The sequence below is a fragment of the Elephas maximus genome, chromosome 16, assembly GCF_024166365.1.
Source record: "Elephas maximus indicus isolate mEleMax1 chromosome 16, mEleMax1 primary haplotype, whole genome shotgun sequence".
NCBI lineage: Eukaryota > Metazoa > Chordata > Mammalia > Proboscidea > Elephantidae > Elephas > Elephas maximus.
This window is the reverse complement of record NC_064834.1, coordinates 70,385,445-70,397,480: the sequence shown is the minus strand read 5'-3', so window position 1 is coordinate 70,397,480 and position 12,036 is coordinate 70,385,445. Positions and strand designations below refer to the sequence as shown.

Sequence of the window (12,036 nt, the reverse complement as noted above, 5' to 3'; positions counted from 1 at the left end):
GAGAATCACTTCAAACAGAGTAAGCTCTGAAGATACCAGACACACCAACCCTTATTTGGAATACGATGTGCTGCCGCCTTACTGTAGGGGCTCACAGGAGAGGCACGGGTTCTACGTGGTCAGGATTCTGGTCATAAAACCAGTTTGAGCACAGCTGTGCTTCAGACTAAATACTCTATAGTTGTAATAGTCTACCCAGGATATTGAGGAATGTCCCTGGAAAATTAAAATTTGACAATTTCTTTCTATAATTACCAGGAGCCAATATAGTCTTCCAGAAAACAGCAGGACTAAATTTAATACGATGCTGGTATAAACTCTGGTTTACGTCTGACAAGTCTTACTGCTTTTGTACTGTGGGGTGTGCAGGTTGCAGAATACATTTGTTCACACAAGCACATGTTTCTCGACAGTACTGTCAGTAACCCTCAACTCTTCACAGGAAATGGTTAAGCCATCAGAACCAGTAGTTTTTTTGGATTCAGATGTTTTCTATACTAGTAACATTTTAGTCACTAAAAACAAAATGTGTTACCTACCTTGCAGAGGTACTAAATAAACCGACAACAGAACAAAAATTATGAAAAACACTAATCCCCTAAATGTGTCCATGCCCATCCTTTGTGTCTATGTCATACGTCCCACCCCCCCACCCCCCACCCCCGGTCCAAAAAGGTTCAAGTCACATCCCAAAGTGACCTGTTTCTGAATTCCTTTCAAAGGGACAGACTGCTTTGTAGTGTGTAAGCTACTCAGATTTACATACTCTCGGACAATGCACTTGTCATCTCAGCTGTCCAATGTGGAAATCTGCTCAGGTTCAGACTCCTTTTGAAACTTTTCCGAGTAAACAGAATTTGTGATCCCTAGATTTCAAAGACAGTACAAATAGCAACAGGCTAATACATGAAACCACCTTCTTTTGGATTAAATGAAAGCCACAGGATTCTTTATGGCTAAAAACTAAATCTGAATTATTCGTGTCTGGCATTGTGTAAACATGTTTTTAAGTTCATTTTGCTGGACTTCATTAACCACTTCAGGTTCTGCAGGACTCTTCTGAACTTTCGCCACTGCCAAGTTTATCCCATGCGTTAATCCAGCTTGGGTAATACTAGCAACCTGGACCATGGAACTCCTGATCTTTGCAAAGGGGGACACTGCTCTGCTGCTACTGCCTTCTGAAGGAGAAGGAGTTACGTGAAGCCCTGTCTCAAGTTCAAGCACTGTGGGTCCAGAGCCTGGGGTCTTCTGAGATACGACTGAATGCACTGATTCAACTGACAAAAACTGCGGGCCTTTTGCAGAAAATGACACGTCTAACTGAGATGGTCGAGAAGGTGTCTGCCCCATTGCTTCTAGTTGGGTTTCTTCATTAGAAACTTGACTGGTCACTTGATTTCCTTCCTCAGTAGCCTGCTGACAAACAGACTTGGTGTCCGATGGCTGGGTCATTTTATTTTGTGCATCTTGTACAAATCTGTGGCAATAAATATCCACAGGCTTGGCAAAGCCAGTCAATGCGTTTATACGGTCAGCAGAAGGACTTTTCTTCAAAGGAGACTCATGGCCTTTCACAAGTCCACTTCCATGAGTGCCAGTAATCTCTGAAGGAACATGAATACTAATATCAGTGCTGCTTACAGACTGGGATCGACTGCCTAACCGAGGTGCTGAAGCAATAATACCACAACTGGGGAGAACGTAGTCCGCTGGCCCCACGTTCTCTAAGGAATCAGCCAGCTGCCTGTCTTCATCAGACTTGGAATTTGTTAGGAATTCATCGGAGTGATATGAGTCATTATCAGAAGACATCTCCCCATCGGACTCTGCCTGGTCTTTACTATCCATCATGCCTGTATTTTCCATGGTTTCAAGGCTACTGTCTGATTTCCAAGGATTTACTTTTAAGTTTGGTTTTAGAAAGTTAACTTTCATTTCAGGTTTTCTGAAGTTTCCTAGCTTTCGTAGACTGCCGATATTTACGTTGGATTTTGTCTGTTTTACTTTCTGATTTAGAGATGAAAATTTGCTCATTAAAAAATTCCTTCCTTGGGCCAAAGAGCCTTGGTTTTGAGATCTGATACCAATGATGTCTTCATGAGGTTTACTGCTCTTCCTGTAAATTAAAAGTAAAAAAGTTCATCCCCCAAGGAATCTATCAGTGCCAATTACTAATGGAAGTGAAAACTCTGCTTAAAACTGCTTCCAATTTTTTGAAAACAGTGCACTGCTAATTGATAAACTTGGGTAACTCAGTTGAATCTACAACAGTGTTGTCCAATAGAAATATGTGAACTATACATGTAATTTTAAAATTTCTAGTAGCCACATTAAAAACAAACAAAATCAAACCTCCTGCCGTTGATTCTGACTCATAAAAACAAACGGGTGGGATTAATTTTAGTAACATTTGATGTAACCCAATATACCCAAAATATTATCGTTTCAACACTAATATTAAAAAATGATTACTGAGATATTTTGTATTTTTTTTCTTTTTCTCAAGTCTTTGATTACAGCATACCTGAATTTAGACGAGCCACATTTTAAGGGCTCCAGAGCCACATGTGGCTAGTGGCTGCTGCTCTCGGTAGCTCAGGTCTAGCACCTCCAGAATCTGTAACTGGCACAAAGGTACCCCTGACCAGATGGAAATCTATGGCATCGTAACTAAAGCTGTGCAGACGCATTCTAGGGGTGGGGGGGTGTGGGTGTGTGTACGCACATGCACGTCTGTATCGGGGGGGATATGAATTCCACGTCCTAATACTGTTCCCCGTAGGTTAACTGAATTTACATTAAAAGATGTGAGATACTTAAATAACTAATCTTAACGTCTTCTACTCCTTTGGTGTTCCTCTCATCGTATCTGTGAGAAAAAAAATCTCAGTGTGTCTCATTATAAGTAGTTCTAGAACGAATCAACTTTGTATTAATGTAAGTTTCTTGTGGAGAAACCTGTCCACTACAAGCTGAATTGCAAAAGAGAACAGTTTAATGTTTAAGCTGTCTGATGAGGAATGAGCTGAATATTTCAATGCTGAAAGTGGTATGGAGACATGCCTGAAAGCCATGTGGTTTTGGCCAAGCTTTCTTCCTCCACAGTTTTCTCTGGTAGAGCCCAGTAGATGAGAAGAGAAAGGCTAGCCTTCCAAAGGCCCCCAACACATTACCATAATGTGACCTTCCCCCTTCACAAATATTTTTAAAGAAGTAACACTTTGGGTAATAATATCTTTATTCTTGGGAGAGATTCAAAGTAGTATACTCACCTTTCAAGTTTTTTTTCGATTACAGGTACCTCCAATCCCATGGCTTGCTTGGTGATCTGCAGCATCTCTGCAATGCACTGAAGGGTATCTGAAACCCAAACGTAACTGATGGCCACTTTCTCCAAAACATACTCCAAGAAATTAACACAAGAGTAGAGAACAAGAGAACCAAATCAACTGGAATTAAAACTTTGTTCTACTTCTATGTTTTGATCAAAGATTCTATAGAAGAATCCTGATCAAAAGGGAGAAAATGTGAACAGAATTTCAAGTTCTCATGGAATCCAGACTTTCTGGAGTCATGGAGGTTGGATGAGTCCCCAAAATTTTTGCCCTGAGATAATCATTAAACAAAAAATATCCCCTGAAGTCATCTTAAAAGATCAAACAACAGTTTAGGTTAATTAGTAAAAAATGTCTGCCTTGAGCATTGTGTACTATTGAGATCAATATGGGATCGAATCGACAACAGCAACTCAAAAGATCAGACAGGAATCTTGGGGTGTTGTGAGTTTATGTTAATATAAGGGGGGAACAACTTGGAAAAGGAGGGTGAGAATGGCCGCACAACTTAAAGAATATAACCGATGCCACCGAATGGTATATGTAGAAATTGTTGAACTGGTATTACTTTCTGCTGAGTATATTCAACAACAAAAGATAAATTATTAAAATGTCAACAACTTTGTTCTACTTCTTGTTTGTTACAAGTTTTGTGCTGGGTGCCAAGGCAATAGCAGTGCATCAGATAGGTAAGGTCCCTGACTACTGCCCGAGAGAGAACATGTGGTGGGAAACGCCCTGATGCCCAAACAACTCCTTACAGAGTCAAACACACTGAGAATTTCCATTATAGATTTCCTTGCCCCAAACTACAAATAATCCCCCTATGTTGCTGGGAACAGAGTTGCTGCTTTGAAGACTGAAACCACAAATACTATTCCCCTGAATCAGTCCTTCAGTCAGCAATGGTGTGTAACATCCCCAATCCCACCTGTGCTTAGAGTAGACTCTTCATTACCTTTTCCATCCTCTTCTGGATTGCGCATCACAGCTCTCAGTGTGTGGAAATAGCCACTCGTTTCTTTGTATTTGTAGTGCAACCGCATGCAGGAGAACTTTGGCTTACCAAAAAGAGTGGGTTCTGGACCTAAAGACCCAAATGAATATGTGTAAAGTTACATCTTTCATATAATATTCACTTTCTCTTCTATTATCTTCAAAGGACCAACATACGTTCATCAATTAGGTATTTGGCACCTTTTTCTTCATGACTTAAACCAGAGCACACAAAACATAAGCTTATCATAACCATTTGTGTTAATGAGGATACAAATAAAATTTCTTCTTCAATCTCAAATATTTAAACTTTCTTGATCCTGGGGTTAATCTTCACAAAGTGAATAATAAAAGGATTCCAGTTACTATTATTAAACTAAATCCATCACTAATTTCTAAAAAACAGAACTGAAGCCTTAAGACATAGACTGTAGTTATCTCTCTCTCTAGCGCTAACAAGATATTGTACCATTTGCTTAAATAACGTGACCACTTCTTAAAAAAGAAGGAGCATTTTTTTTTTTCTATGACTTGGATAGTATACTAAAATTTACCTATTTCTATTTTTTCCAGGTCTCTGAGACTTAGTCGTTGATACTGGCTTACTTTATCAACTTCATCATCATAACTAGATAAAAAGGGAGTAAAAAGAGGATTAAAATCAAAAGCATATTTGGCTCGTCAGCTGAGGTATAATAACAACAAATTACTACACAGTTAAAATAACAAAGTCTTCCACAGCATAACACATTCTGGAGTAGTAAAAGAGTTAAGCATGTAAGAAATACTTTAAAGGCTAGATGAAAGAAGGATATCATATATAGTTCAATAACTAGAAGAAAATCAGCTTATAGATCTTACAGTAAAAGAAACCAATTACAAGGCAAAAATAATTTGTTTCATAAAAATTTTTATGGAGTGAAAATCAACAAACCTAAGAGGAAGGCAACACATACACATGCATAGAATGCAAGTATGTATCTGTGACTACTTCGGCAGGTAAATATGATATCCAAAATCAAGAATGAAAAATCCACTGATCGATGACAGCAGCCACCTGGGCCAACGACTAAAGAAATGAGAGCTCACAGTAGACAAAAAAAAGTGAATATTCGCTTAGAAAAAAACAGTAACACCGGAATCTGGTAAGGCTTCGAGGCACAAGTGCTTGCATTTTGTTGGTGGCATTGTTAACTGGCAGTCTTTCTAGAGCTCAATCTGACAATGAGTCATGAAAGTCACGTAATCCATCATACCCTTGTAACGAAAGACATGCACACGTACATGTCTGCAAAGACAGCTGCGTCATTCACAATAGCAAAAAAACTGGAAATAACTCAATGCCTAACAATGGGAGAATGTTTAGCTATAGTAATAAAACAATAAAATATACGGCCGTTAATAATAAAGATATATAGGATATATCAAAAAGCTAAAAGACACATACCAAATAATACTAAATGCTAAAAAGAACACAACACTGTTTGAACCCAGAGATTATATAACTCTAAAATCACATTTTCAAACTAATAAGGATCTTAAAGAATAATTTAACAGTTACATCAGGTAAAAGAGTTCAATGAAGTTTTCATAAAATGGCAAAACTAGACTCTTAGGCTTTTTTTTTAATGCTATATGTTCTAAAAAGGAAACTTATTCAAGTTTTTAAAAAGGAACAAATTAAAAGCTTTAAATGAATAAGCCACTTACTAAGCCACGTAGTAGGCAGAGTTAGAAAGCAGTAACAGCACATCCACGTCTCTGTGAGTAGCATCAATGAGGCTAAACAAACATGACACAGGAATGAAATATTTTCATCTGCATTTCTGCCAAGCGTATTTCTACAGCAGAGCCACTTACAACAAAAGATTGGCCAGAAAAAATATATAAAGAAAATCAAATAATCATTAAGTGCTCATTAGGTTAAATGCAGTATCATCTACCCATCTGAAAACTTAAAAAATTAATAAAATATGAACAGGACTTAAAAAGTGGGGAGAAGAGGGAAAGAACTGGATTGGAAAGGGGGTAGCCAAGGAGGAGGGGGGCCTGAGGGTAAACAGGATGATGCGGTGGGGGGAGATGGGAGGAAGGAAAAGATATGGCTGAGAAGGGAGGAATCAACTAGAAAATTCTCTCACATTATCTAAAACTTCAAAATAACACTGTGTACTTAGGATATTTTTACACGCCTGTACAATGCATCTTTTGAAAGAATTTTGCATAGATAATATGTGCATACGTGGAACAAGCCCAAGCTGCTTTTGCATTTTTCTCACTACAGATTTATTTACTTGGCTTTCGAGGAAGAGCTAAACATTTCCATATTCTAAGTTCATTTTGCCATATTTGTATCCATTCTGAAAATCAAGCATCAGAAAAGGGTTAGAAATCAGGTTAAGAGCTGAGAACCACTAAACCAAAACTACAGCAAAATGAACATCCTTTTAAGATTACTAATAAGAAAATGGCCAAAGTAGAAAACCCACAAATAATCCACAGATAACACAGGCAGAATTTGAACTCAAATGAAACTTTTAATCAATTACTAATCTAACATCAATTAACAGCCTTTTTACCAAAATGTGGAAAATACACTGGCCTCAAAATTCCACTGCAAGAGTGGACATTTCTGCCTCAGGATGTCATACGCATTTGCCAGGTCTTATCAAAACACTAGTGGAAAACAGCAGGGAAAAAAATCACTTGTGGATGGAATGTAAACCCATAGTCAATCTGCGTGAAAATGAGGTCACTGTTTAACTGGAGGAATTTACCAAGACCTTAAACAGCAGTTTCCTACATTAGCAGCAGTTTGGGACAGCAGAACACTTCCCAACACAACCTAAACCTGAAATAACAAGTTCACCTTACATTTTCTGCCACTAGACCAAAAAATACAACGAATGGGGGCACTTAGACGCCAGAATCTGGTAACACACAGGTCACTTATAGGATCCAAATTCTGAGCACTAAGTTCATCAATCAGCGGGAAAAAGAACGCCATAAATGCACTGATCCTGGCAGCTTCCCTGATAGTAACTGAAAATCCCACCGTAAAAGGGAATTTCGTTTTGTATGTTGATACTTACGTGCACACTGAAAACTGCTGCTTGAGCCAGGCCATAAAAATTACATCACGACACATCGTTTGGCACGAAAAAATTAAACTCTAATTACAGTGTTACTTTCACAAAATTGAGCTTCCTATTTTGGCATGAATATGTACATCAGTCAAACATGATCCTCAGTCAAAAACATTAAGTCCCTAACGAAAAGGACACGTTAACACAGGTCGCAAAAGATCAGCACCCCCCATTTTTACTGACGTCTCAGCTGCAGTAAATACTGATGTCCCCCTCCCCAACTACCCCTCCCCGTTTAAAAAAAAAGTTTTTTAATAAGAACAAGAAAAGAAACAGAAGACACCCCTTTAAGTCCTCCCACCCCCCACGCCTGCAGCTCGGAGAAGCTGCTCTACTCGTTTTTGTTTTCCCGCCAGTGGGGCAAGCCTTCCTTCCACACTATGAAGACGAAAACGGCCAGCACCACATGAAGCCCCACCACTGCGACGATGGTCGCGTAAAAGGCGCTGTCTTCGGGGGACATTAACATGAGACTTTGGAAAAGGAGTAATTTACAGGAAAAATATAGCCCCACAGGAACTTTGACCATAAGTCCTGCAAAAAGGAGGAAAATCTTGAAAGTCATAGCCAGCACGCCATCGGACTTGGGCTCGGCGGGGCGCGGGGCCGCAGGCGGATGCCTGTGGGAGCGCGGCATCTCGTCAGGCTGTCAGTCGGTCCGTCCGTCGATGCGTCGAAGCTCACTCTGGAAGCCACCCGCACCCTGCCTCACGCCTGCAGCGAATGCGGCGAATGCGGCAACTGCGACGCGGCAGCGCCAAGTCACGCCCAGGGGATGCGGCTGGCTTCCGGCCGCCCACTTCCGGCCGCGGCTAGCGCACAGTGCGCATGCGTGGCCCCCACTGCGCATCGCTCATACTGCGGAAGATGCTGACCCCAGACCCTGCGGGGCTCAGCGCCCGGGGGTCCGCACCCTGCTCCCGCGAGAGCTCGAGGGGCCGCGGGCAGGTGGCTGGGGGCGACGCGGCCGGGTCTGTGCCCTGCACGGAGACGGGGCAGTGAGCGCAGCTGGTGCCCGCCTACTGCTCACCTACAGAGTAGAAAAGGCTTGGTGGCGATTCTGAAGGGCACCCTACAGTACTTCTGATTTCCTTTCAAGTTTAGGATTTCCTCTTTCCGCTCCGTAGCGCACCGCCAGGAGTGATCGGATGTGATTAAAGTCAGCGATTTTCCTGTGGTGACGGGGCTGGAGGTGGGGGCGAGGGAGGGATGAGGAAGGGAAAGGACATGAAAGGGCCCGAGAGGGGCTGTCTAAGGGGGCACAATGAGCTGTGCCCCGCGTCGGGAAAGAAAAACAAGTGGGACCCCGTATCATGACGGAGGGAAGAAGCCAAGGGAGCTGCGAGGAACCCGCGGCTCCGCTAGTGTCGGTGCTGGACAGTTCCCGCTGGAGCGCTAGCAGGTGAACCCCGGCTTCCAGGGCGTCTAGGGCGCTGCTGGATTCTGGCTGCGGACCTCTGAACCGCTGCACCACCAGGTTCCAGTCTTCTGGGCGTCGGCAGGAATATCTGTAAAATGCCTGCCGTAACTTTTTTTTTTTTTTTTTTGAACAGGTATTCTAAACAGGGCCAGGACTGCCGTGAGGTAAGCAAGGGCACTGGCCTCTGGTGCAAATTTAAGGGGGCACCAAAAACCTCTCACCAACAGAAATAAATGTTAATGCCATGTTCTTAAAAATCAGAATAGCAAAAAAAAAAAAAATCCATGATGAACAAAATATCAAAAATTTAAATAAAGACAGGATTTGACCCTGCACTTGTGCAACCCTGCCTCACTCACCTCACCCTAATCCCAGCCAGTTAAAATAGAAATTATTTATAAAAACACAGCCCAACTCAAGAACAAAGCACAACTCAATTTTAAAAACAGGCAAAGAATCTGAATGGACATTTTTCCAAAGAAGATATACAACTGGCTGACAAGCATAGGAAAAGACACTCAACATCATTTGTTATTACCAAAAAATTAAAAAAACCCAAACTCACTGTCGTCAAGTCGATTTCAACTCATAGCGATTCTACAGGACAGAGTAGAACTGCCCCACAGAGTTTCCAAGGAGCTGCTGGTGGATTCAAACTGCTGACCTTTTGGTTAGCAGCTGTAGCTCTTAAGCACTATGCCACCAAGGCTCAAAATCACAAAGACATATACCAGTTTACATCTAGGATGGCTATAATGCAAAAAAAAAAAAAAAAACAACAAGTGTTAGAGAGATTTGGTGATACTGGAACCCTCACACATTGCTGGTGGAAATGTAAAATAGTGCAGCCACTGTGGAAAACTGTGTGGCAGTTTCTCAAAAGGTTAAACCAGGGCTTACAAACTGGTTTGAACTGCTTCAGTCATAGCCGACGAAGCAAAATCGGAACAGACCCAAATTTACCCAAATTCTAAAAATTTGGGTGAAGCAGACCAACAATTCACACAAAAAATTGCAAACAAGTGTTCACAGCAGCATTATTCACAGTAGCCAAAAAGTGGAAAAAACCAAAATGTCCATCACTGAATGAATGAAAAGCAAAACGTGGCCTTATCCATATGATGGAACATCACCCAGCCATACAATGCATGAAGTACTGATGCATGCTGCAACATCCGTGGAGCCTGAAAACATTATACTGAGAAGCCAGTCACAAAAGACCATACATGATTCTATTTATACGAAATTCCATAGAGACGGAGAATATAACGTCATATGGGAATGTGCTCACGAGGAACCTGTACATGGATCTAGAGGCGGTCATTTGAATAGAACAAGGGGATACACTGCAATCTAAAATTGGAAAGGTGTGCAGCAGGATTGTATCCTTTCACCTTATTCAATCTGTATACCAAACAAATAATCCTTGAAGTTAGACTATGGGAAGAACGCGGCATCAGGACTGAAGACACATTAATAATCTGCGATACATAGATGACACAACCTTGCTTGGTAAGAGTGAAGAAGACTTGATGCACTTACTGAAGAAGATCAAAGACCAACAAAGATACGGTGAAACCTAGGTGAAATTGTGCACTACAGACTAAAGTAAATACAAGTAAGCCTGTGCGTACCTTCTTTACTGGTTAATCCAACCCTGCCTTTTATTCACTTTTATATAAAAACTACCTTACATTTAATTGTTCTTTCAACCTTATTTTGTGGCCCTTTTATTAAAACCACAGTGTATAAAAACAAGAAAAGATCTAAGTAGACTGTTTTATTTTCAAAGCTTGGTCTAGAATTTTCTGAAGTGTTTCTGATTCACTATATTAAATTTTATAATCTTAGATTTCAGCATAAAAGCAAGCAATCTGATAAATTTAGATTCTGCTGCTCATTGATTTTTTTGAGGAACCACCTGAAACTGAATAATTTTTATTTAAAAAAATGTTACTCATTAGTGGCCTGTTCTGTTCTATTAAAGGCTAGGATCACTTGATGACCAATACAAGCACCCAGCGTTGCTATGTATCTTGCTGTACTCAGTTATGAATATTAATACACTACACCTAGATTCTTGGGGGGGGGGGTGCCCCAACAACAGGCCACATATGCCATTCTAAATTTTTTTCATTCAATATTGCATCAAAATATTATTTATCTTGAGTGCGGGGTTTTTCAGCACCCCCTTAATGATCTGCACATTCACCTGACCTTAGTAGCAGCCCAGTATCTGAAAAATGCCATGCACCGTGCAGCCATGACCACAGCTTTACGAGCAGCTGCCAATGTTAATTATGACAAGAGACATGGTAAGGTTAAGCAAGTACCCAGCTCACCTCGGATCACAGTCAATGAGGGCCCAGCCCCCGTGGAACTTTTCATCATCAGGCAGCAGTAACTTCATGTAACTCTGTAAGAGCTGGCTAATTAGTTCCTGGTGGCTTCTCTGACTTTCCTTATGCAAAGCTTCATGCTCTTTCTCCTTGGTAAATATGGAGTAAAGATCTTCTGTGACAGGAATGCCTTGCATCAAATCTAAGGTGGAAATGTTAGTTATCTATCATTAGCTCAGTTTGCTAACATATTTATATAAAATGAAAAAGAACTAAGACCTAAAACTGTAAAACTCTTAGAAGAAAATATAGGTGTAAATCTTCGTGACCTTGGATTAGGCATAATTTATTAGATTTAACACCAAAAGCTCAAGCAACAAAAGAAAAATAGATAAATTGGACATCACGCTCCTGGTGGGGCATGTGGTCAAACCATAGGGAATGATCATAATCCCACTCCTATGAAGTTATTCGGGCCAAGGAGGCTAGACGAGGTTTCTGGGAAAGAAGATTTGCCAAGCCCTGGGTCACTATGAGTCGGAATCAACTCAATGGCAAGAGGTTTGGGGTTTTTTTTTGGTTTTTGGTCCTACAAGGGAGCCGTGGTGGCGCAGTGGTTAAGAGTTCAGCTGCTAACCAAAGGGGTGGCAATTCAAATCCACCAGCCGCTCCTTATAAACCCTATGGGGCAATTCTTCTTTGTCCTATAGGGTTGCTATGAATCAGAGTCAACTTGACGGCAATGGGTTAGGTTTTTGGGTGGGTTTAGTTCTACACGGGAAAGCAATAAACCCAGA

General features: G+C 41.0%; 1 protein-coding gene across 3 annotated transcripts in view; it reads right to left on the bottom strand.

Moving 5' to 3' along the window:
* Positions 1–660: 660 nt before the first annotated feature.
* The window catches only part of INPP5F (inositol polyphosphate-5-phosphatase F), an 82,930-nt gene continuing 71,554 nt past the window's right edge, over positions 661–12,036 (bottom strand). For 2 of the 3 annotated variants that reach the window (XM_049854749.1, XM_049854750.1), the window contains exons 15-20: positions 11,243–11,441; positions 6,045–6,116; positions 4,889–4,962; positions 4,297–4,425; positions 3,276–3,363; positions 661–2,119 (exon numbers count right to left, since the gene is read on the bottom strand). In XM_049854749.1, the coding sequence (XP_049710706.1) occupies positions 964–2,119; positions 3,276–3,363; positions 4,297–4,425; positions 4,889–4,962; positions 6,045–6,116; positions 11,243–11,441 (1,718 nt within the window). In that variant the 3' untranslated portion in view covers positions 661–963. Of the gene's footprint in view, positions 2,120–3,275; positions 3,364–4,296; positions 4,426–4,888; positions 4,963–6,044; positions 6,117–7,426; positions 7,683–11,242; positions 11,442–12,036 lie in introns of those variants that run through there. The other variant, XM_049854751.1, reaches the window with a different exon arrangement.